At 39.6% G+C, this 26,928-nt stretch overlaps 1 protein-coding gene across 5 annotated transcripts; it reads right to left on the bottom strand.

Annotated features, from left to right (window-relative positions):
- Positions 1-468: 468 nt before the first annotated feature.
- On the bottom strand, positions 469-26,915 carry mta3 (metastasis associated 1 family, member 3). Of its 5 annotated transcripts, none has more exons than XM_051417661.1 (19): positions 26,668-26,915; positions 24,142-24,209; positions 22,858-22,951; positions 17,765-17,891; positions 17,551-17,614; positions 16,908-17,025; positions 16,310-16,412; positions 15,630-15,729; positions 15,350-15,538; positions 14,126-14,200; positions 12,883-12,941; positions 12,591-12,718; positions 11,499-11,656; positions 10,058-10,280; positions 8,126-8,218; positions 7,806-7,967; positions 7,172-7,203; positions 6,943-7,061; positions 469-1,088 (listed from the first exon to the last, which is right to left on the bottom strand). In XM_051417661.1, exons 1-19 carry the CDS (start codon positions 26,693-26,695, stop codon positions 917-919), a joined length of 2,112 nt encoding a protein of 703 aa, XP_051273621.1. In that variant the 5' UTR covers positions 26,696-26,915; the 3' UTR covers positions 469-916. The 5 variants fall into 5 exon arrangements, 4 of the variants coding, with proteins under 4 accessions (XP_051273621.1, XP_051273622.1, XP_051273624.1 ...); XM_051417662.1 differs by having other exon boundaries at positions 471-1,088; positions 12,600-12,718; XM_051417664.1 differs by having other exon boundaries at positions 1,009-1,088; positions 6,933-7,061.
- Between the last annotated feature and the right edge of the window lie 13 nt (positions 26,916-26,928).

Here is a 26,928-nt window from a genome sequence, read left to right as displayed (position 1 = left end):
TAGGATGAGAAGATTTACAGTGCCGTAATGAGATATACAATATATTATACACTGGTTCATGAGGGAGGCTTATGCTGTTTGATGTAAGCTGGCTCTCTATTTCTTCCCCTTGTTATATTTTCCTGCAGATTCGTCTTGATTAACCGACAGCTTTTTGGGTAGAGTTACAGAAGGTTTGTATAATAATGTCTCCAGGTTGTCAGTCTTCAACACCGGCTCCAGCTCATTGATTTTAAACTTCAGAAAGAGAGTGAAAAACTGCAGGTAAAACACAATTTTTAAAGCAGCCGTTTTCGTAAAAAAAGGCCGCTGGTTCAGTCTTCGTATAGTGCATTATCTTTTTAACGTCAAGCGTTGGGACATTTGCCTCTTCTCCAATTTTTAAAAGAACCTCAGTCCCCCCAAGAATGCAATCCCACCCCCGCCCTCCCCACCCTAACCCATACAGCCCCATGCCCCCACCCAAAATAACTTTATACAAACTGATAAAACTTCACAACAATTCACCATCAACACAAAAGGTCACACAAAGTTCCGTCGTTATGTCCATCCATAAAAACCAAGAACAGCGCACGTCAACTTCCCCTCGTTCTTTTCATGTGTTGTTGACATGATCTCACACACACACACACACACACACACACACACACACACACGCATCCAAATACAGTATGTACACATACAAACACATTCCCAGGGGATTAACAACAGGCAGCACTTGCTGTCAGGTCAGGTCTGGTGTATGTTTCTATTGCATCACATCCTTCTGTTACCAACAGTTAGATAGCTTGTTTAAGTGTTGTCAAGGATTATAACGGTATTTTAAGGGACTAAAAGCAAAGGTTTTTTTTTTAGAATAGGAGGTGAGAAATTGTTAGTGTATATGCATTAGAGGTGTGGAGGTCGGAGGATCCAATCAGTCGTGGATGACGATGGGGCCTCGCATCCTCAGGCTGGGGTGAGGGTGAGGAGGGGCGAGGACGAGACCCTGCGGCGGGCCCTGGGAGACCCTGCGCAGGGTGATTTGCTCGCAGGGCTGCCGGCAAGCGTGCCTCAGCTGGGAGCGGGACAGCAGCCGTCTGGCCCTCCTGCAGGGGTGGAGACAAGACAGGATATAAGTGCAGAAGAAGATACAGTAATGCAAAGCTAATATTAGCAAAAGCTCCAAATTGAGTTAATGCTTGACCTTGGAAACAGTAGATAGAAGTAGTAACTGTTGAATCGTAGACGAAATAATCACCAGTTTTCCCAATTATGGTTTCCAAGGTCAAGAATTATGTTTTTTTAACCTCAAACTTTAAGCCAACATGGACGAGAAGTCCTTAAAGTAGCTCCAGAACAGTTTATTAAATGGACCTCGTGGTGAGATTTGTTTTGTCAATGAAAACTAGTTCTTTAGGTGGTCGTGCATGTAACAGTTAATTTGTAGTATAATGTTTTGTTTTGGTGTACTTCTTAACCCATTTCCCAGATTGCCCATTCCTCCTTCCTAGAAAGTCTTTGTTCTTATAGTTTCAGTAACTTTTATTGATCATAGACGTGTTCTTTTATCAGTCTGTCTGAAAAGCTGAAGTATGTTCTGGAGTTTTCTACTACTGTCCTAGATAGTAAAATTTTAACATGTTGTCATTTTAAAGCACAAATTGATGATTTTGTGAACTCAACACGGACATATCATCACCTATGTGAAGTTGGTATGTGCACTCTTATAGCTCTGTTTGGGTCTCCACCAACCCCCCCTGAGAAAAAATATCTGGCTATTTAAGTGCTAAATGCTGCACTATAACATTATTTGGTTTGTTTGGTGCTGCCTGCTATATCTGGAAACAAGGCTGATGTAAACTTTGAAACCGTACAAGCAATATAATGAGCTGAAAGACAGTAGAACTGCAGTGCTGGGTGATAATTATCTGTGGGGGTTACACATTACACATAGTAATATGATCCGTTGTTAATATAAAGATATTGATTGGAGCAGCTTTAACCCCAATAAAATGACTATTATTTTGTTAGTTTACATCTTAACACTTTCCCACTATCAGAGCCTTGTTGGAGCTGTAGTTGTTGACAGTAATTGTCACTTTATGTTGGTTAAAATGATAGAGTGCTTACATTTAATTATCCATCACAGAAGTAAATACCTATACATCTTATAATATTGCTGCGGAGGGTAGCTATTAGAGGGGAGCGCAGTACGAAGACTGGAAACGGGGAAATCATTGCTAGTTCCCAATTTAAAATCCCACCTACCAGCACTTCTAAATTTCACTAATTAACAGATTATATCAAATTAAAAAAAACAACAACTTCCTGGTTAAGGGGAGGTTACGCCCTTGGCTCTGAGCAGTTGCCAGGCAACCAGCTGAAACTCTAGGCAGCTTCCTGACCAAGAAATTGACGTTTTTTTTTTTGTTGTTGTATGGATTAAATAAACGAGATACAATTTGTTAATCGGTGAGTTTTAGAGGTGCTGGAAGCAGGTTTTGTTACCCATTGGACAGAGCCAGGCTAGCTGTCTCCCTCCCCCCGCACTAAGTTAGCTGACTGCTGGCAGTAGCTTCATATTACAGACACGAGAGTGGTATCCACTTTCTCATCTAATTCTCAGCATGAAAGCAAATAAGCGTTTTTCCAAAGGTGGATTTTAACTGCTTGTGTGTGCTTTGGGAAATCTATGTTGACAGTTTCAATCTTCATGGAGTATGTTTTGAATAGTGTTTGAGTGCCTGATATTCAAACAATACAGATCAAATTAGCCTGCAGAAAATACTTATTTTAATACATTATTTATTCATAGCTGACCACAGACTTGACTCATTACTGCAGCCACCTATGGGATCCTCACTTGCTGTACAGCACTATACTGCAATGTGGCAGCAACAGCCTGCAGTAAAAAGGGATGCCAGCACATTGAAACAATGATGAAACTGGCTTTGGGCTGTGGGCTTTATGAGACAGCTTATTTTTCATGTATACTAAGTTTAGTAGCAGTATGACAATAATCCATGCTACTGGTGATTAATCACTTGATTGTTTGGTTGTAAAAATGTTTTTCACAGATTCTGTTTTTAGCAATGTCTCCTATCTATGAAGAAAATGTTTCCTGTTTTCTGTGTTCAGCACACCTAAATATAACGGCTTTACTAAAGTGTAAAGCCTCCCCTGCAATAAGTGACACATTCAGGACATAAGCTGAAGAAACTAATAATGAAAGAAATTTCATTTGAGTGTAAAAGTTCAGTTTAGGGTGCCAAGTTCAGGCTGCTGAAAAAGTAATTAGAAACAATCTCACTTTTTCTCATTTCAAGAAGATTCACTAAAGCAGAGTTCAAAATGTATTGAGCACCAGTAATAGAGTTCTTAATATATATATGTTATGAGGTAAGAGAGAGGTACATCTCTGCAGGATTTTCAGGCTTACAAAGGAGCTCGTGGTAATTTTCAGACTGCAGTAGGCTTTGTGCTGTGACAGGAAGTCTCAGCCCACAGCGACCAATAGCACTAAAGCCAAGACCATGGGGCACTCACAAATGTTGGACACGGCACTAATGGAATTCATTTCGAGACAAATGCAAGATGCATAACCACAGTGTTTGAGTGATTGCTCATGGTTTCCTTTAGGCCTTCAAGAAAAAAAAACACTTGAAATATAATGCACAGCAAAGTCCTCTTGACAAGCTCTAATTTTCTCTGCAGCACCAAGGATGTTTTCCTTGTATTGTGAACCGGAAAACACATCAGATCCCTGCTGTTGATAAGATGAGCTGCCGTGTATATTATGTCCCTACGGGTCCGAGTACAGTAAACGTGTCTGAAAGTGCATGCAAGACTTGTGCATCTAAAGTACACACACGTACAATGAACCCTGCGAGTGACTACTGCACAGCGTGACACGTATTGTCGGTTAGAGTTAGAGCAGAATATAAACCGGAGAGGAACAGAACAGATTTAGCTCTGGTGGCACATTATCTAAAGCTCTGCTGTTTGTCTGTTCAGCTGGCCGTCGGGAGAAGGAGAGCAAACATGTAAATCCACGCTCAAACATATCAAGCTGTCTCATTTACATTTCTATCTCGCTTTCTCTTGTTCTGTTTCCTAACATGTCCAATTTTTGATTCTTTGTCCTGTTATTTCTCTGTCCAAATCCAACTTCTCTGTATCTTATATTCGGTACGATGAACGATGGAACTATTACTCAGATCCTTTACAGATCTAGAGTCCCTCTCCACTCGATAAAATATACAGTCGGATGTTTGAGCTTCGCTGTGCTGAATGATGTATGTGCAGAGTTTGAGACTATTTTTATCTGTTGAAAGTGAAATGTTTCTCTGCGCTCATCGAAAATCTGATTTTAAGGCCGTGATTTGTGACATTACAAATAATTTGGAGGTCAATCCTGGTCCAATTCATGTAGAAACTCGAAGCTGCCAGTGCACACACACTGAGAATGGACTTCACAGTGAAGTAGGAGACAGCTTGTGTCCAGCAGAAAACCTAAATAATAAAGAAAATGTACATTTTCATAGATTCTGGAATTTTTAATGTGGTAGAAGTAGATGATGCCCTTTTATGGATTTTAACATGGAAATTATACTTTATGGAAAATACATCCAACACACATTATTGTTCCAAAAAGGGTATTTGTATATATGTCTTAATACATGTCTGGAGGGGATCTTTCAGTGAAAGTACCAATCCTACAGTGTAAAAATGTGGGAGTGAGCTCCCTTTCCTTCTCTCTGCTCTGTGACACACAGCTTCTTCATCATGCTGGGAGAGAGAAAGAGTGGGATAGGGAGACAGAGAAGGGGAGAAAATGAAACTTCCGATCATTTCTCATTAGCAGCAGCCTTTCAGAGCAGATCTATTAATGTCTTGTGTTCAGAAAAGTATTCATTGTCTGTAAAAGGAAAGAAACTGACAGCATAATATAACAAAGGGCAAGGTATTCAGAATGATGCCCGCTCTCTCAAACACAAACACACAGCCATCATGATCTTGGTGCGAACTGATTGATCCATACGAATGCAGCCATGGTTAATGTGGTAATGATATTTCCACTCAAGACCCAGCGGTGCCTGGCTCCTCGCTGGCCCATCTGCACCAGTTAGCTGCTCTAATTTTAGCCCCGACGGTCGGAGGGCGGCTGTGAGGGCTGGGTGCCATGGCTCATTTAGACACAGGCTTAATGGAAGAACATCTTTCTCTCTCACATACAGACATGCAAACATTGACTCATTGTGTGCATACGAGTGTGTGAGACAGTGTGAGTCTATGTATGTGTGAGAAAAATAAAATTAACTGATTTTTTTTATGTATGAAACATAAATGCATGTTTATTCAACAGTATATTAAATCGTATCTATATCTAAATGATAGTCAATGTTTGCAAAGAGAAGCTGAATGTGCAAAAAATCGGCTGTTTGGGGTTCTTGAGATATTTGGATCAGTAGTTTTCAAAATGGATACTAAATATGACACTTGCACTGCAGTCTTACGCAAGTTATTTGTTTACAAGGCAAAAGAACATCAATACCCGCCTATATCAGTCAGTGGGAAGCAGAATATTAAAGGATGCTGAGGCATCACATTCTGTGTAGAGCTGTTTATGGAGGAGCTAATCAATTTTATTTCCTTATTATTCGTTCAGCATCAGCTGATCATCATCAGATCTTACATTTCTGCTCACAATTTCATATAATTCAATTTGAGTCTTGAATAAATAATAATATCTCTACAAATGCAGCATTTAACAAGACTTAGAGTCTACAGCCATGCTTGCAGCTCTGTCGGGGTAAATGCTAACATCAGCATGCCAACATACTCACGCACATGAGCATGCTAATTAGCACAGCTGAGGCTTTTGTGGGTAGTCTATTTAGTCATAAAGTATTTGAAAAATTAATTTTTTTACAAGTTATTACATTTCATCCTGAGGGGAACATGAATGTCTGTACCAGTAACTGTTGAGACAGTTCACTGAAAAACAAAAAATGTCAAATTCTAGACAAAAATATTGGCAAAATCAAAGTTTAAAAAAGTAAAGTTGTTGAGATATTTCAACCATCTGGACCAAATTGCCACATACCATTAGAGCCACCTGGCTAGAATAGGCAAAAAGTAACTGAACTGATCATGGCAGCAATAATTAAATGTATGTAAATCTAGCATTTCTATCATATTGGGTAGGCCAAAGTTCAGCCTCGAGTATCTAAATTCAGGACCATAGACAGGAGATTTGAAATACTGAGGTCAGGGGTCGAAGTCCCTGCAACAACCTCATCTATAAAATTCTCAAAATGTTTTGATTTTTCATATTTTACATATGGTTAGGTGTTCAATTATAATCTAAGTAAGCATTCCTACATAAACCCATTACTAATCTGATGTCAATTAATGTTTCAACCTATCATGTCATAGATCTACTGAGCCCTCTAGCAGGCGACACCATTCTCTAATACTGATCTAACATACTTTTAAGCTGCCTCTAAATTATACATTCACCCTAGCAAAAAGCCGATACTTAACCAGACTTTATATCTACACTGTATCTCCTTAGGCTAAACTACAGTGGCTGACCCAACTAGCCAAACATATCTGGATTCACTCTGTCAATATTGGTTTCTTAGCCGTATAAGCTGCATTAGTGTCTTGATGAAAATAAATAATTCAAATTGATTTTAATCGATTTAACATTTTCAAAACAAGACATTTCTACAACCTTAGATGGTGCACAGTGACAAGAAGACTCTGCAGGCTTTAGGATTTAGTCACATATGTTGTAAAGCTGTCTGAGGTCACCACAGGACAAAAATAACTCACAGAGGAACTGCCTCTTATCTGCTGTCCCTGTCTGCTCTCAGTATCACATGCTTTCCCTTCATATACACACACACACACAGTCAGCCAATCAGAGGTCAGAATAGGGTCACCTTTGCTTACCTGGTCTCCCGGGTGACGAGGAAGAAGCTGTCATCAGGGGCATCGATCCAGTTGGGGCGTCTCTTGCGGATCATCACTCCACCCCGGGTGTTTCCACTGCTGCTGTTGCGGCCGTTATGCTGCAAAAAGACAATTAAATATTATTTTAATATTTAAAAAAAAAGCAGTGATGCAGTTGTACAGGGTTTGTTTTTGGGTTTTTTTAAAAGAGAGAGTATAAGACACCTACCAGGAGGGGTCCACCTGTTGTACCTGGGTTCTCTGCAAAAACAAGAGAAAGATGCAAAGAATGCATGAGGGAATCTGTCACTTGTAAATAGTATTGATTAGTTTATTACTTTTCCTAGTTACAAGTGGTGCAACAAATGACTGTGTTTCAATTTCAGTAAAAATAGTGAAGTTACCAATAAAAAACAAAGTGTCAGACTGTAGTTGAATCATCCAAATTATCCAAATGACCCCCATCTGCTGATTCGTTTTCATTAGAATTAGTTGTCATTCTCTCCAACGAGCTAGTTTAGATAAGAAATGGCAGAAAAGGTTATCAACTCCGGGCGTATGTCCACTAATTTGATTTTATCAAGCAAAAGGATGACAAGAGCATTGGATATGAACACTGTTTGGTCCCCAAGGTTCATTCACATCATAAGTAACTTATTTAAAAGCAAGACGGGACGCATTTTCCAATTTTTTTGTGGTGGGGGGGGGGGGAGTTCAACAGATGTAATACAAGTAATGACTTTCTGCTTCTAGGCAGGATTAAGTTAAGCAATAACAGTCTTATTGAAAAACAGCTCATAATAACTTTTGTGAAATTGGTTCAGCTCTGTTTTTTTTAAAGAAATGTGTGTCTGTGTGAGTACCTGAGCGCCTGTCCGGCTCAGCCCTGCTGTGGTGATGGTAGCTGCGTTTTCCCAGCATGCCGTGGGGGCCGTGTGGGAGAGAAGAGAGGAGGCGTCGAGGGGGAGGTGTCTGCAGGCCTGGGGTGCGGTGGGAGCGAGGGGCGTGGGCTGCCGGACGGGACTCTGGAAGAGACACCACACTGGAGCTGCATCAACTGGCTCCTACAGACCATCTGAATAATTTCTACTCACATTCCTGTGATTTGACACTATTATTCATAACAATGGAGCACAATAAGTCACATTTCACTGCTCAAACACTTATGTGTGTGTTGTTTTACCTAGAAACTGCAGAACACTGGTCAGAGTGCTCCTTTGGGCCGCTCTGGTTTTGGGTAGGCGAGTCCCCTGCCCTTCGGACACCCTTAACATGTCTAAACCAAACACACACACATACACACATTTTACAAACCAGTGCTGTATCTCTCAGACTGCATGATCCCTCTGCTGAGACACTGTCTGACCAAGAATACTAAATACTGTTTAACATTTCTGCAGACTCATGCAAGTAAAAACCAAGTCAGTGGGTTGGTAGAATTATGTCTACAATCAGTCTTTACTGTTGGTAAAAAGGTAACCTCTTTATGATTTGAACAAGGATGTCTTATGTAAATGAAAATAGACTCTTTAATGTTTAAAATGAATGCAGAGCTCCAACACGGGATGTAAATGCAGTCAATGTCAGTGTCTGAGGTGTTAATGGCGACTTACTTTCAGGGATGGCATGTCCACTAAAAAAATAATCTCTCCCACATGCAAATACAGAGATGTAAGTACATGCTTACATGCGCACACAAACAAAAACAAAAAACATATTGTAAATGCACATACATTAAAATATGAAGGTATTATGACAGCAGGCACTGAAGGTTGAGTCCATGCTGGGGGGGAAGGCGTGCCTCTATGGTTCCTCTGAGTGTGGTGGAGTTGATGGACAGATAACACGGGACACATGAAGCACAAGGACTCGGAAGAGATGCTTTCAGGTGTGACTTTATTGGAGGTCTACTCTCACATTCACACAGTGATGAAAGAAAAGAGCAAGAAGAGGTAGAAGATGAGATGAGAATATTGCAACAGTTGTTAGAAAATGAAGGACGAGGAGGCAAAGTGCAGGGGGAGAAATGGCTCTGAATGGCAAATCCTGGTCGCAGGATTTACAAGAGGCAACATGATGGATTCATATGAATATTGCATGATTTGAACACAGGAGAACAGCTGAGTGGATGGTATGGCGAGGGACCATCCAAGAAGACATGATGATGACTCCTTATGATTAAGCCTGATCTACAGTGGGCTATGCAGCCAAGCAAAGAAGTCAAGAGCAGCTAACTCTTTATACCAAGACAGATATGGTCCTTAACTTCAGCTACAACCTCCCTTCTTTCAAGTTTCATCAGTCCAAATCAGTCTAAAGCTTATAATTAACCAAAACACAATTCATTTTGTCTAATACACTCACAAAAAACACACGTGATTAACAGCATGAAAATGTGTGTGCAAAAAACAAAAATGTGAAAAAATGGTGATGGCAAACACACTGAAGCTGAGGTTCAGTATTTACAATAAACATTCGTGGCCGAGACAACTCATTCAGCCATGACAGCACAGAGTGAGCACGCCTGTGCAAGGGGCGCTGTGCAAAATAGAGCTTCTCTTAGTAAAATACATTTTCTCTACATCTAACTTCAGCAAATATACGGCTCAGAGTAGATTATGAGTTCTATTGGATCTTATTACAGTCTACTTGTTAATAATGGGAGTAAAATCAGTTATGTGTGTGCAGGCGTGCTCGTTTAGAATAGCCCTGTTCAACCAATAAATCTTTGTGTGTAATTTCAATAATGGCTTCAGTTCACAGTGACTAATTACCATAACAGATAAAAGAATAAAAAAATAAAAAATAAAAACACGAATGAAAAGATGATCAAAACTCATAGTTATGAGGACAGGCAGTCTTTATTGGAAACAGGGGGTGGGAGAATACAAAAACCAAAATAATAATAATAACAATAATAATAAAAACAGAAAGAGAGACAGACGGGGGGGGGCAGAGATGGGCAGAGATGGGGGGGGGGGGCTGATGGTGGGGCAGTCGGGGTGAGGAAGGGTGGTGAGTGTGTGTGTTTGTGTGTGTCTGTGCATATGTTGTGTTCTGTCTGCAGGTGTGTGTCCATGTGGCAGAAGTTAGGAGGAATTGAAAGAGCTCTTACACTCTGCCTTTATGGCCCCACAGTTAATGGGGACAAAGGGCCGGCGCGCAGCACGGCGCAGCCTGATGATGTCACGGCACATGTGCCGGGCCAGCTTGGTTAGGCGGGTGGCCTGCAGCAGGAAAGCCTGCTTGGTCTTCATGGAGGACTTGGGGCTGCCGCTGTTTCGCATTGGCACCATGTGGTTGGACTGACGAGGACCGTGACTCCGTGAGCGAGGCTCCTGAAAGGACGGACAGACAAAAGGCCACTGAATACAGCTCTAATGATAACAGCTGATTTGAAAACTGCTTTTAAAAGTCCCTGAAACTCATTTTCTTAATCAGTTTTTGAATATGAGTAATGTTGTTTGGGTTATTTACTTCCAGGCATTAATCGTCATGTTTTAGGAGGTGTTTACGGCCTCCAAAATGACCATAAAGTTAAATCAGAACCTTTCTGAAATCAGTTTAGATGAAAACAGAACAATATAACTTTCATGGAGGTAGGATTTAATACATGTCTGTTGTATTAGATAACTGGCACTGGTAAATTTGGGATCACAGCGTAGGAACAGGTTTACATCGCTATGTTTATTACACATTGTCCCTGCTGAGTCCAATGTGTCCACTGTCAACAAATCAAATCAAATCAGCGTACTGCTGTTCTCTACACAATGTCTATGTTTTTGCAATAAGAAACATCTACACATTATTAAAGATGTGGCGACACAGAAACTCTTAGCTAAAACAAAGCTCAAAGCTATGATGCAGTTTTATGGCTGGTAAAAAAAAACTTTTTTGGCAGGTGCATTTTCTCCATTTACCTGGCACTGGGAGATGAGCCAAAAAGTTTATTTTGGACCCACCTGGAACTCTCCTGTGGAAGAGGCTTATTTAACCCAGACACAGGGTGGGACTTTGGGTCTGTGTTCTAGACAAATCAATCCCTAACAAAGAACATCTGTAGACCAAAAACGTGCATGGGAAACAAGAATATAGCATATTTATCGGTATAATTTCCTAAATAATGTAATTTCTTTGGCCTTTAAATGTCAGTTACAATGAAATACAGGACAGATGTTGCATTGCTAGCTGGAGACATACAGAAACTAAATCTCCTAACTGGTCAGTTTTCTCACTTGGAAAAATTCATCCATGCAGTAAAAGTGACAGGTGCGTGAATGTTTTAACAGCTAATATGTGAGACACAGTATGTGATGTTTTGAGCTCAGTGAATAATTGACGTTGACAGCTCGAAACACCACATATATAATTGTATATAATGTTAAATTTAACAGTGCTGCAGCTGTGTAGATCAACATTTTTAGGAACTCATTTACGGTGCTTTTTTTTTTTTTTTTGCTCTGTAATCTTTCAAGAGCACAAGATTAGGGGATTCAGATTCACCCTTCTCCCCCACTACATCCCATTTTACATCTATTCCTTCTGACTGAGCTTACATTGCTTGCTGGACTGGGGGAGGTCCTCTCCTCGGGGGCCTCTGCTCTGCTTGGCATCTTCAGGCCTCCGTACTTCTTCCAGTACATCCAGCAGGAAACGCACAGGCGGCACTGCATGTTCGGAGGACCCCATGAGTACCACTGGGCCGACTGCATGGCTGTTAATGTACGAAACGCATTGATGAAGGTTTAAAGCATAGCTGGAGAAAACTGGCCCAAAGACACTCAGCATATTGATCTCTCTTCCACTGTCTCAAGTATCTCTCTAAATGATTTTATAAATGTCCACACATCAGACTAAATCACACTGCACTGCCTGCTATTGACTGAGAAGATGAGTACATTTATTAACCAGAAACTCTGTCGGCGAAGAAAACAAAAGCAAATGTGAGTGTACGGGAGGGTTGGGTATTGTTTGGATTTTGTTCATTCAGCTCATTCATATCTAATCCTGATTCCAGTGTTTAGTCTCTTATTGGAGCAAGAAATTAAACCACAATGTGATGAAAGCAAAAACCAGTCATTGGTTGTCATAAACAGCAATTCATCATATAATTCTGAGACATTTTGTGACTCATTTGTTTTAAGGTTGAATGGTTGCACTTCTACAACTTGAAACATAATACTTCCTGCTGGCTTCATCACCCAGGTGTCATTTTGAAAAACACAAGTGAGTATTAACGCTTTAGTGAGTTTCTGTTGACAGCAAACCAATTCATGCGTTTAAAAAGGTAGACAATAACACTTAATTAAGCCAATTTATCAATTCATTAGTTGATAGAAAAATTATTTATCATGGTGAAAATGTCCAATATTCTTTGCAGCTTCTTAAATGTGAGGATTTGGTCTTTTCTTTGCGTTATATCACCGTAAATTAAATACTTGGGGGTTCTGAACTGTGTTTTTTTTCCTTGTGAAATTATTAACAGCTATCAAGACAAATAAGCAGATAATTGGTGAGTTCAATAGTGAAAAAGAATCCTTTGGCTGGCTAACATTGCATTTATTTCCCTTTCATTTCTAATTGACCCCTGTTCACTGCCCTTGTGATTCAATTTCACAGCTGCAATGCTTAAACACACATACACACACCAAACTCACTATAGCAGCTCTCGCAGGCTCTGCCTCCGCCCGCTGCATGGTAGGCCCCAGGGCCCGCTCCATTCACTGTCGCCATCTTGCCATTGGTCATTGAGATCTGGTTGGGGTTGGGCTTGTTACTGTCAAAGAGAAGGAAGAGATTTAAGAAACAGACTTGACTGCAGCTGCCTTCTGCAGTGCTGTAAATCTCACCATATCAATTATGCATAAAACAATGATCGTCTTGCAGCCACAGGTACAGCAATGATACCAACGTCTATAAATGTGAAATGAAGTGACTTACTATGTGGGGATATAAACCTGCTTCAGTTTGCTCTCTGCCTCTGCTGCCTTCAGTCTCTTCTGCTCAGAGACAAACACAGTGGATTGATTCATTAATAAAAAAAAAGGAAATCAACAGCTGTCTCTCATAAAGATCCTCTCAGACAGTTTGACACCTTTCAAAATTAACTCTGATAGACAGCCTGAAAATAGGAGTGTAGGATGACAGATAATCATTGAATGCGTTCATGCATTTCAAAGGTGTTTCCCTTCTTGTCTTCTTGACATGTGATTGTTTGCAGCCACGTTCCACTGATAACAGCTGAATTACATAAAAAACCCTTTGGCACAAAAAGGGCTGACAATCATGTTATATATTTGGTCGATGCTCTTATTCAAAGTGACCACTCCTCTAAGAGCTGTGTCCCCAATAACTCAGCTCTCACTTTTGCTTATTTGACAATCTTCTAAGCTTTTTCTGTGCCCAAAATTTACTTCACTTCAGTTTACTGTGTTTTTTTTATTTTTATAAAAAGTCTGTTTATTTGTCACTGGGAGTACTACTCTGTCTGTAAATGAGCTGTTTAATGTCTTCTGTTGCTCTGGAGTGAGGGAGTTTACTCAAATCTGAAATAAGTGACCCAGATGATGCCAAATGACAAAATGTTTGACACAAAAACTGCCTGCAGGCGCATTGACTTTCAAAGATTAGGCATTTATCAGGCAGGTGCTATTGAGTTGCAGTATGGGAACATTTTTACATTGTGAGTCACAGTACAGACTAAACTTTCTGAGCTCCTGCTACATCGATTCTGACTATTCTTTCTTTAATTGGTCTCTCACAAGTCCTCCAACTTAATGAAAGTGCAATACTAAATCACTGGAGTACCCATTTCTAATGCAGCAGCCAATAAAAGTAGCGGAAAGGACGTGCAGAACATAACTACAGAACTATGTAATATATAATTTTAAGATCTAAAGGCATAAAAATAATTTGAACTGAAAAATTTACTTTACGAAGTTAGAAATGCAAAAAAAAAAAAAAAAAAAGAAAGGGGGCTATACAAATGTTTTATGAGGTAGGCTACAAGGATGCACACAATGTGTTTTAGTACGAAACTGCAAGTAAACGGAAACTTTCTTTACAAACTCCACAGGGCACCTTTCAGCCTTGGAACTAAAAGGCAAAAACTGTCCACATCACAGCAGAAAGCCCCTTAAAATGTATATATTTTGTTTTTATGAAAATACTGAATTAGTCTCACCTGTTGCACATATCTGTCTGTGGTCTTCCACATGTAGTAGTACTCTATGATACTAGTCAGAGACTTCCATGGCAGCTTCACAAGAGGAAAGAATGAGGAAGGGTGGAGAGGAGGGGCAGGGGGAGAGAGAGAGACAGACCAAATTAATGATATTAATATCTCATGTTCTTGCCATCTGGGTGCGAAAGCCTTCATGTATATTCATGAGTTAGAAGCATCGTGACCAGAGTCTGAAAGCTACTGGCTTTGCTTGGCTCTGAGCCCCAGACGAAAACACGCACTCTCACACAGACATACACACGGCAATTCACACATTTAATAAGTATTCATGAGCACCTGGTGCCACATACAGCCATATCCTGCCTTTATTGTACAGAAGAGGTAGATGGTGGGAAGGAAAGTTCAATAGAATCAAATAATCATTCCCCTCAGGTTTGAAGGGGGCTGCTAAAATTGGTGATTTTGTTCTTTGCAGAACAGGATGTGTGGTCAGCTTGAATCCATGCAGACTACTGGATTCCCATTGTGGCAAGTTTTCACTGAGTATGAAGGAAGTACCAAAATATCCATAGAAACTTCTCAAATCACATCTGCAGCATAATCAAACTTCTCCACTTTCCATCAGTATGAAAATTAATTTTCAAAAGGCACATTTTCCAACAAAATACAGCTCAACACCGCTTCTGTTCGTAGCTGTCATAGTGAGCGACCTTCGGTCACTAGCAATTATCTTTGCTTGAGTTTATCACAAGCACTGGAGGAGTGACTTGAGAATGTTTTAATACCTTTATTCCCCAGCATAAAAATCTGAACAGCCATGTTTCAAGACTGCAAAGGGTGAGCAGGTGAACGTCCGAGAGTACGTCATAGATTTTTCACAGGTTTTTTGGGGTGAACTGAACAGAATTACTAGTTTTTCTCTGGTAAAAACAAAAACGTAAATGCAAGAACAAGGGGTAAGAGATTAGCCATATTTAGAGCTGACTTTGCTCCTTATATCTTGCTTTGAATCGTGTGAATTTGCAGGTAAAATCATGATTGACTACATAAAAATATCATGAAAATATAACATTAAAAACACCTGAACACCAGATACTAAAAATAACTAAATTAAAATAAAAGGTATTATTTTTGCATCAGGCATCATTCAAGTCACCTCATGCAGTTAGCTGTTGCAGATGACTGACATCCCATTACAACAAACTGAACGAAACACACACTTACAAAGTCTTGTCGGATGTCGTTGAAGTCTTTCCCGTATTTCTCTAGTGCCTCTTCGAACATGGCGGCTTCCGAGGCACTCCACTCCTCCATTTCATCCCTGCAGAGCACGGGGCCGCCTGCTGGGACCAGTACACTCAGCGCGCTGGACAGGTCGTAATTATGGCGATGCAGTGTGTCCATCGCATGGAACTGCAACCGACAGACGCAGAAAAAGGAGTTAAAATCTATCATTAAAGTCAGGTAGTGCAGTGTTATGTGCCTTTATTTGTGTCCAACTCACCAGTGTGATATCTCGTGAGGCTGCAGCTGCACTCATGTGTAAGCTCGGCTGTCTAACTGAACTGCTGCAGTCCAACGCTCGAGCAAAGGTCCCAACCGCCCTGAAAAAAATACACAACCACATACATTACTATCATACAGAATATATATGTATATAAAACACAGTAAGATTCATGGACCAGTTCATTACAGCATGCCTCCAGTAATAGGGAGCAAAAAGTGATGCAAAAACAGAAATGAGCTGATCATAAATCAAACAATAATTTGTCATGTAATACCTGATATAAACACAAATCTTGTATTATTGTTTTTAATGCAATTTTCAACCATGTTTAATGTAAAAAGAAACTGCGATAAATTCACACCAATGTTTTTGTAAAATAAAATAATAAGCCCTACATTAAAACTATCCCTCAAACAACAATGTGCATTTATTACTTTTGCAATTATATTTGCATTATCATCCACGAAGAGGAAAATAATGGCAGTGAATTATGTAAGTGTCACTGCAGTAAGGGCTCTAATAGTCTAATACTTTAATCAAATTGTTCCATCTGCCTTTTAGTGAGTTTAAGTGGCTGCAGCTGCAAATTGGAGGAATCAAATTCACAACATGCTGTTATATGAAACTGTTTGGTCGGGTGGTTTGTCAGCGTAGCGGTCAGAGGTGAAAGGTCTTACCGTGCCACCACTAGGAATTGGTCTATCTGTTTGTTGGTGAGTGGACACTCTGGATCCCACAATTTCTCTTCTAGCTTGGACTGGTCCCTGTCATCTGCCTCACCTGCAGGACACACAGAGACAACAGCTTACACACAGCACAGGAGCTTGAACACAAGCCGAAAGTTGAAAAACTGAATAATATATTTGTTATTTGCTTGATATTGTAATTGTGATAATCAACTTTTCTGGTGGAGCTACTATCGTTAAATGTCCACATACTATATGCTGGTACCAGACAGCACTAAAGTTAACTGTGTACATATAATTATTTTATTTAATATCTTCAAAACATTACTGATTTTAGACTTTCAGTTCTACAGCTCTAAAGAAATGCTTTCAGTGAGCAAACTGCAAAATTAAAACCCCAAAATGTGTAATATTTAACAACTTTGTTTAAACTAGCAAGAAAAGTAAGTCAGCTTTTCTGTAATATTGACTGAAGTTAACATTAATACTTGACCCAAAAAGCCACTATTAGAACAAAGCCTTCGTATGTTCACCCTTCCAAAAATAAATAAATCACATGTGAAGTGAATCATGTGCACTTCTGACTGACCCTCTTGTAGCATTTCAGGTACGTCTGCCTGAAAGCGCGGTCCCACTCTGATCTCTCCTTTGTCGGCCAGAAGGGTCTTCTGTGTTGGGTCATACACCAACGAGTAGAAGAACGTATCCTGACGAAAACAACAAGATCAATCAGCATGCATATTTTAAGTTACAGGCTTACAAAAACAATAAAGGAAAGTTTTAGTAGGATGATACTGATGATTAATGAAAAACCTGACTTTTTCTAGAGCGGGAATGAATAGTTGTTTAATTGATAAGTCAAACGAGAGAATAACAATTGGCAACAATTTTGATAATCTATCGTAATATTTTGGTTCCAGCTTTTCGAAAGTGAGTATTTGCTGTTTTCTCTTTATTATGGGATAATAAATTAGTCCTGAAATGTTGGTCGAACAGAATGAGCAATCTGACACCATTCTCATCGTCTTGGGCGTTAAAAAAAGTTGTATACTGCATATTTCACATACATTTTATGGACTAAATGATAAATTAAGAAAATAAACAACTGATTACTCTACAGTGGAAGTAATAGTTACAAATAAAGCATATAAATTATGACCAGACTTGCTATGACACTGCAGCAAGCAAAAACCAGTAAGAGATGACAATATTTTTTTTTCTTTCTAACTCACCTCTTTGTCAAGGTATGAAAGAACGGCTTCAGTCTCGTTCAATAATGCGACACTGCACTTCCCCCTAATAGGGAGAGAGGAAAAGAACAAGTACCATGTCAAACACAGGAAGTGAGCAGCACTCAATTCGTCTGTTCATGGCTGGATGAGTGACTGTCGATGGGCACTGCCTGCATATGAGGGTCCAATATATGTGTGAGTCTTTGTACTGCACCTGATGTGTGTCGCAGGTAGACTCTCATACTGCCGGGACAGGAAGAGCTCTCTGTGGCGAAGCTGGTGTTTCTGTTTTTCTGTTAAATCTGTCTCTGTCGGACTCTCCTTCTCTTCTTCCAACTCCTCTGCAAAAAGGCACAAAGAGGAAAAAATGACATCAGAAAACATTTTAATGATGTTAAAAATTAGGAATTTGTTTTCAGCAGATACAATAACTGATAATTGTCTGCTTTTCATGGCCGATACCGATAAGACAACCCATCATTTTATATTTTTGTATTTCAAAAAGAAGCTCACCTGTAGTTTATGCACAGCTGAGGGTAAGAAAGTCTAAGATGTAGTGAGCAAAGATGGAGGATTTAATATTCCATAGCTGTGTTTTAACTAAATCTAGACAGTTCTGACTCTCCAAATGTTCATTTATTTATTTATTATAATAAGGAAGATCAAATTATGTCACAAACATACTGTGGCTTTAATAGAACATAAAGCCTATCAACTGTTTATAATCATTATTATTATGAAACGAGGATTTATTGGCTGTAATTTAATTTAGTTGGATAATTCATAATAACATATTTTCCATTATCGGGCCCCGATAATTATCGTGCATTCCTATTAAAATGGTATACATGTGTCACAAAGGCAAGTTGAACAAAAGATGACACAAGAGACAAGACAGTAGCTTACTCGTGACGGATAAATTACTGAACAGATTATAAAAGTTACAAATGGTTTCAGCCCAACTCCTCCATTTATCTCTAAGATTTCATACAACCCCACTTAATGATATTCCATTACTGTGCTGCCTTCACATATAAAACAATAGGCTGGTAAAACGGCTCTCGAGGGCTTTGCAATCACAAACTATTGATGCCATCCATTAAAGACACCCAAGCTATTTGGCTCACGCCTATCACTAGAAATTTAATTTTAAGAACACATCCATAAACACTGGATTGGCTGGTTTGCTGAGACTGAGTCGGCACATAATGCCACACAGCAGATAAACATTTTAAATCCCTGTTAACACAGTGCAGGCCTGTATCTAGAGAAAGATCCTCTGCCACTAGCAACTACCTATTATTACACCAGTTGTTTTCACAAGCTAGTATTGGCACTAGTACAGCGTCACAGCCCTGTTAGAAAATCGTACAGGGCCCCAGATTCCCTATTTCCACTGTACCAATATATATCACACTCTAAGCTGCCAGTATGCTTCTTCAGAGGTGCTAATCGGATGGTCGAACAGTTCTGGAAGAACCCCTCCCCCCACACCTTTCTGTAACTTTCCGAAAGTGACAATCTCACACCCACTTCACACTGTGATTGGCCAGCTGTGCAGAGGTGAGGAGCCAGAGTTTGAATTTCTTTCTTTCTGAGTCTTCTTTCATGTTGAGTGCAACACTATGAAGTCTTCCAGGAGAGAGATAACGTCTGAAAACATGTGCCGTAATCCACAAATTTAAAACAATACTGGATGTCCTCCCTCTCACTGAATGACTATAAACACTTGTGATTACCAACGTGGTCGGACACGTCGTGCATTTCTGTTCCAGTATAACCTGCCCCTTAGCTGCACCGTGGTTTGACAGGCTGTGACCGTGTGCTTTTTTCACAGTGGCCTCACAGCAGGGGATAACTCTGCCAGAGCTAAACCCTTTGGAGCCATTTAGGCCGACAACGGCTCCAGATGAACAAGTATGACAAAGACAAAAGTGTTTACAGTTGTTCTGAACAGCCTCTTCTGGCGGGCTGTATTGTACAAATGGGAATAGTGACAAACACTTTGTGACAGTCTTCCTGGAAGGCATTCACGGTGTTGCACTCATTTGTACAGAAAAAGGGATGTAAATAAGAAAGTGCTTGCTCTCTCACTTCTGCACACACGGCCAATTGTTGCACACAGCGCCCGCCCAATACCAACATCGTATCGGTGTGGGGGAACGGGGTTTCAGATGCTGTATGACCCCCCCCCGACAGCACTTCAGTTGAAGCATGACCCCTTGAGTTCATTCAACAGAGCAGTGTCTCTTTACGTTCAGATTTTAGTGTAACATTGTCTCTTTAGAAATGCATTCTCACATTATGTTGCTGTTCTTACTTTCATCCAACAGATAGCAGCCTCACTGTTTGCTGATCGTCTGCTCTCCTTTGATATAGCAGAGTGTAATTGCTGTGTAAAGACACAGCTAATGGAAAGTTTTTGGGTTTTTTTGCTGCTGCTGCCGCTTCATACTAAGAGCTTTCCACTAGCAAACCACTGTAAGGCAACTACAGGAAGTCTACATTAGATCTGTCACTGAGGTTAGCGAGTGGTTGGTACTTTAAAGGTCTTAACGGCAGGGTATGGATTTTAACAGTAGATGTGTAAATACATTAAAATATTGCAAGGTAGGAATGGTAAAAGGAGAAGCAGTCACAGGTTCTGTTGAGTTTTTTTTTTTTTTAAATCCAATTTTGAAATGCTTTGAATGCCGCAATCACAGTTCTATTCACCTCTATTGTGTTGGTGAGGCAGACGCAATCTCAGTGGCAGATACTTTGAAATACTGGCAAATAAAACTACCTGTATGGCTTGATAACAATGGGGGTAGGTTGAAAAATGTGTATTGTTTCAGAGATTTGGGTGCCAGTGACCAGTTAACTCTCCTGTAGAGCCGTAAGCTGTTGTTTGAGGACTTGGGCTACAATGAATAATCAGCATGACAGACAAAATGGGTGCAAATTTTGCAAACGGGGGCTCAAGAATCACTCCGCTAAGAGCACTGTTGCTCCCTTCAGACATGTTTACCCTAATTTAGCAGTAAACATTCAGAGCAACACGCCGATATTTTTGTATCACAACTCAGCACGCTATGTTTTATTTCTGTAAGTCAGATTTACTGGCTGTCCTTTTGTTTTCCCTTAAACTAATCTGAGCCATAAATTGTGTGAATTCTTATTTTATTTTTTTTTAAACAGTGTGGTAGGCAGTGTTAAATTTTATTGTTGTTTCTGTTTCTTCTGCTGACCAGCTGGTAGATGACTGACTCCAAATAGCTCAAAGAATTGGCACTGTGCTGCGATTAATGCATATGTCCCTGCATATTGTATGGTTTATATTCTTGTGCTTACAGCTGCTTTATGTTTACAGAGTGTAGGCAAATCAGCAAAACTGGTTTTCCACAAACGCTCTGACCACACAGAGAGAATAGTATTTAGCCACACAATACATTCCTGTCTTTCTTGTCAGTCTCAGTCATATAAACTTTAGAAACCATTCTTCTGAGTGTCTGGGCTGCTTGTCTTGTCATCTCAGTCATCCTCCTCAAAGTTGTGGGTTTGCTTTGGCAGAGGGGAGTTTTTTTATTTCCAGAAAGTGATCAAAAATTTGTTTTATTCTGACCAAAAGGACATTGTGAAACATCCCTGGAAACAGGTAGAAGGCTTCCCACACAGAACAGGTGTTGTTGTGATAACAACACCTTCCTTCTTCTCCTCATACAACCACATTCACACTCCAGTTCTCTCCCTCCGGGTAATAAAGTAATTGAGAAATAAATGTGATACCTAAATATGAATAGTGGCATATTTTCAAGTCGCACCGCAGTGCCTATTTATGCAACTGAACGGTTGCACTCTGAAGCCGTGGTCATGAGAAAAAAACCATATCATACTGAAAAGAAATGTTACAATGTGCAAAGAACGTGCTGGAAATGTCTGACATGTAGCAGAAAAAGCCCATAATGACATTACCCTCACTGAGGATGGCTGAAAACACAAACCATACAGTTTCAGGCTGGTGCTACAGTGCCCATTTGTTACGTCATAACTGAGCAACAACTGATATCTAATAATAAATTCATTGTTATAGCCATTTATCAAGATTTAGAAAGAAGAAAATTCAGATATTCTCACTTCACAAATGTGAGGATTAACAGCTTCTTGTTTTACATTGTAAGTATTTGAGTTGGGCTGCAACTAACATTTATTAATGATTAATCTGCCAATTATGTTCTCGATTAAAGGTCCCATGTGTAACATTTAGGAGGATCTATTAGCAGAAACTGAATATAATACTCATAGGTATGTTTTCGTTAGTGTGTAATCAAGTTAATATAGGAACTGTTGTGTTTTTGTTACTTTACAATGAGCATTTTATATCTACAGACGCCAAGTTGAACCGCAGTGTTTCTACAGTAGCCAAGAACGGACAAACTAAGTTTTCTCATAATAGTTTCTCCTACACACTTTTACAGCTCATCCTTAATCCCAGGCTATCAAATACAGACGCGAGCAGTGTTCAGTTAGTTGCAATCTGAAACTTTACTGCTAGATGACACTAGTTCCTACACACTTTAATCGTTTAGTCATTACATACATTTTTTTTGTACCACCCAAGATGATGGAATCAGATTGCTCCACTTCAAGACTAAAAGATTAAACTAATTTGATTCACCAATTAATTGTCTTGTCTATAGAATGCCAGAAAATTGTAAAATAAATAATAAAAAATCTCATTTAAATGGCTTGTTGCTGTCAGACCAACCATCAAAAAACATAAAAAGCAGAAAATCCTCACATTTGTGAAGCTAAATCCAGCAAACGTTAAAAGAAAGTCGATTATCCAAATTACCCGCTGTCTAATTGATTAATCGTTTCGTCTCTATATTTGTGTGTAACTAATAGAGGGTTTCTGCAGATTTTAAAGGGTTAAATTTAAGAGCATTTAAACTCGTGAAGACCATTATAAATTCAATTTCAGACCGTTTTTATGTCCATACTGGCAAAAAAAAAAGGTAAGGAAGGATATGATAGAAAATCAGTCTTGGTTCTATGTCAGTTTCGTTTTTAGTTGTTACAGCATGATCAATACAAATATTTTCCAAAACACACTTTTAAAAGCAAGACTGCAACTTTTTAAAAGACCTGTCAAATTCATATTTAACTTAAATTAACTCTACAGACTCCCTGTAATATAAAGAGTGAGGAAACTGCATTGTGTCTTACAACACTGAACTGCTTTTAAAGAGACTGTAACTGTTTCATTCATGGGATACCCAAACAAAAGGTTGTAGGTCCTAATATTTGACTGGAGTTACTACTCACTTGCATGTTTGTCTGCGAGCTGGATGAGGCTGTGGGAGATGTCTCTCCTTCTGTAGAAACAAACCACCTTGGCCTCCACATTCCCACTGGCCGTCTGAAACAGAGAGGGTACAGGGATCCAGGTTGACTGAGAAGAGGTGGCAACACCTCCCTGTACAAAGCTCTAATTTCCCAAGAGACCTGGCTCCTTTGTGTGCTCGTCAAACTATGCTGCTATGACAGGCTGACCAAGGCAGCAACAGCGCTTTTGATCAGATGATTGATTGATTGTCTCGCTGTATAATTAAGCCAACAGGCTTTAAGACTCAGCTACTATTAAATGCTGTGACTGATGGAGAGTGAATGGATGTCGCAGTATGAGTTTGAGAAAACTGCTTCCAACTTGTGCTGCTTTTTTTAAAAGGAGCTTGTAGGTAAGAGTAGCTGTATTTAATGTCAGTGTTCACGTGAATGATATGTACAAAATAACAGGAATGCCTCATAATGTATTGCAACACAATGCAACACCATAAGCTGTGGCCATGAAAATGTCCATCGAGCAGAGCCAACCAACCATTCTCTTTCAGCCCCAACACACACACAGGCCAACTGTTTAACGTTAAATCAAACTGCAGGCAGTTCCTGTTATTTTGTCCACCCAGACCTTTATCACTTACAATAATCACAATTCTTCTAGTCTTTATTTTATAAACGTACAGCTTCAGTATGTTTTTTTTTTTTTAGGCTGATACTGCCCTGATATGACATTTTCCCGCCCACATCATCTGATAATCACATGCATTTATCTGAGTATCTTAGTGCAAATGCAACACAGGAAAAAGCTATTCTCACATGCCTGTTGAAGATGCTTATATATTATTTAAACAAAAGACCGTATCAGTTTTGGTCTGTTCTTGAGTGATATAAGTGACATACTGGTAGGAAGCTAAAACAGGCAACTCTTCATCTGATCAAATATAGGCAGAAAAAACATGAAACCATTTTGTTTTTCAAATCTGGTATAAGCAGCGTCTTTAGTGCAAAATCTTCATTACAATTATCTACCCCGCCTACACATACACTCCCACAGGTGTGTCCTATAATATCAACGGCAGTTAGGAGACCGGGGGGAACACCTGTTGCATTCAATCATATTAAAAACACTTAAAACTGCCAAAATGCAAATACACAGAACATTGCAAAGAAGGGGGTGGAAAAAGGAAACAGAGGAATCCTAGCTATTCACCCTCAGGCATAAAAAGTCATAAACACACACACACAAATGACTAGAAAACACCTCATTACCTTGTTGAGTTCTTCTATCCGGCGGATCAGGTAAGGGTTACTGGAGGAGTTCTCAAAAAATACATAATCTGCAACAGAAAACACACGCCCATCATTTCACTGTATCAGATCTCAGTGGCCACTTTATTAGATACACCTGTTAAAATCAAATCCAGTCCAGAAGCTCAGTCGTAAATTACACCTTTGCTAACGTTCAGTTTTGATTAACAATGTCTGAGTGGTATTAATTTAACTACATCTCTATCAATGAGGGTGTCGGTAAATGGTGATGTAACAGTGTCAACAAGGACACTCAACAAGCGCAGGGCTGCACATTTAATTAAAATATTATCAAAACTGCAATATGGCCTAGTGCAATAAACAAGTTGCAAGAGCTGCAATGTTTTGATAAAAGGTAAAATAAGTGACAAAACAGCGTTATAATGAAGTACTGTAGCTCTGAAGAGATGCCCTGGCCAATAAATCTTGTTTGGTACAGAGCCTCCCCCCAAAACAATTCACATCATCATGATTTTGTTTACTTTAATGTGCTGCCCTACATTAAAAGGTCTGCTCTATGCCCATATTTGTGGCATTAAATTGTATAGGTGTACCTATTAAAGTGGCAAAGGAGTGAACGTATATATCTACGTAGGTATTACAACCACCATCCTATTCCCAGTTCTCCCTTATTTATTATATACGTCATTGAGCTTTATGGTTCACTGCTACGGTGGAGCCCAAACTACAAGCATGCATATCTGAGTGAATAGAAAGGAAAAAGAATAAAAGAAAAAAGTCATGACTACAGCAATTGTTACATCTAGAGGACGAGGTTAAAAACAGATGTGGAGACCATCAATATACTGGGTAATTGCAATGAGCAAGCACCACAGAGACTATCAAAAGGGTCAAGAAAAAGGCAATTATATGTGTGCTGAAAGGTTTTAAATGCCTGTGAGCCAGTTACCACACTGTTATGGTTCTGTAAAATAAATAAATTGAGGACAACGATATATCTAAGTCATAATTTTCCATTGCTCATCAACAAAATCAGCATAAACATGACTTCACCTAGCCCGAAGAGTACAGAAATCCACCCTAATTCAACTCTGCCTGGGCAGAATATACAGTAACTTCATAAAACTTCAGTCCACAGAAAATGCTGCCTTTGAGCGCTGCCTGAAATATTGTAAATGCAAAGACTTCTAGACGCAAACAATTCAGTGAAGAGGTAAATATGTCAGGTGACATTCAGTCAGTGCACATAAAGGTGACAATTGTCTGCCTCTAGATTCAAAATATGTGTATCACATAGATAAACAGATTAAATTCCAGCCCTGACACATATATATATTATTATTATCTTCAAATTGCCAGTGTTGTACAAAGTAGGAATCAATATATGTATGAAGAAAGACCAGTATCATGACAGATTTGTTATTAATACCTTTTTAAAAAAATAAAAAACTTCAATGCACCAACAAGTTTCAAGTTCTAAGAGTTGGGAGTTTACAAAAAGCACTTGAAGGCAGCAGGAGGACTGCAGCTATAATGAACAACAAAGTGACACACAATGCAAATAAACTGATAGGGGGCCATTGATAAACCATCAATAACATCACCTGGGCAAAAGATGCACAATGTCTGTGTTTAAGTGACATGTATCTTTTACTAATTAAGCTCCCTCGCAGTGTTAATGCAGATTTTGAAGCCCCCCCCTTTGTGTAGGGGTTGAACAGGAGGTGTAAGGTTTAATCCAACCTGACGCAACGACGCCATGAATCGAGACTATAATGTGATGTTGAATTCCAGTGGACTGCTAACAAGCTAACTAGCGAGCAAAGCCAATTTCGCTAATTAATTACCCTCGGGGGTGAATGTAGGTGAACAGTGGGGCAAATACCCGGCGCATAAGGTCACCAAGACTGCTGGATGCATTGCAGAAATACTGTAAAACGAGCGCCACGGCTACAATAACGATAATGAGTGGAGCCATTACTGGTGCTAACGTTAGCTAAATAAGGACTCGTACTAATGGCTGCATGCCAGAAGAGGCAAATACAAAAGGCAGCCTCAGACTGCCCGTGGTAACATTTTAACAACCTTTACAAAACACATGTGTAGTCAAGAGGTGTCTCTGTGTATCAGTCCTCCATATCCCCGCTCTAATTATCCGACAACTAAAGCCCAACAGAAGCTGCAGACAATTTAAAAAATGTTTACATTGTGAGCTAGCTGTTTAGCAAGCTGGCGGCTAGCTGCTGTGGCCACGACAGACGCGAGGCCTGACCCATTTTGAATCCCAAATATTTAGAAATTCTCACCTTCCTGCTCCAACTTAACGCATCTCAGTGAGTGTAACACAACAGTAGCACACTATAAGACGCAGAAAACACAGCTACAGTAACGCTACATAATCCCCAGAGGGCTGCAAAAACTGTATTGCATTAAAAAATTAAAAAAAAAAAAAACAAAACACAGGGTTTCTGTTTGATACCCGAAAAAAAAAAAAAAAAAAAAAAAGATCCACATTGACATACATACCTCCGACCCGGTACATGTTGGCCGCCATTTCTGCCCTCCCGGAGTGTTAACGTAAACCATAAACTAAGAGGAATAGAATAAATTAATAAAAACAAATAAAACTCAGTTTCTTTAAAAGGTGTAAGGTGCGATAAATTAGGATCGTCGAGAGACTCCGGATGTGCGCCCAGTCGGGAGAAATTTTGGCAAATCGACCCCCCCTCCTCCTAGATTTCACTGTTCCCTTTACAATACAGTGAACTCACGGCAGCCAAAAGAAGT

This window comes from Dicentrarchus labrax, unplaced genomic scaffold (assembly GCF_905237075.1).
Source record: "Dicentrarchus labrax unplaced genomic scaffold, dlabrax2021, whole genome shotgun sequence".
Classification (NCBI taxonomy): Eukaryota; Metazoa; Chordata; class Actinopteri; family Moronidae; genus Dicentrarchus; species Dicentrarchus labrax.
Note: the sequence above shows the minus strand (reverse complement) of the source record. Positions and strands in the feature narration are given on the sequence as shown.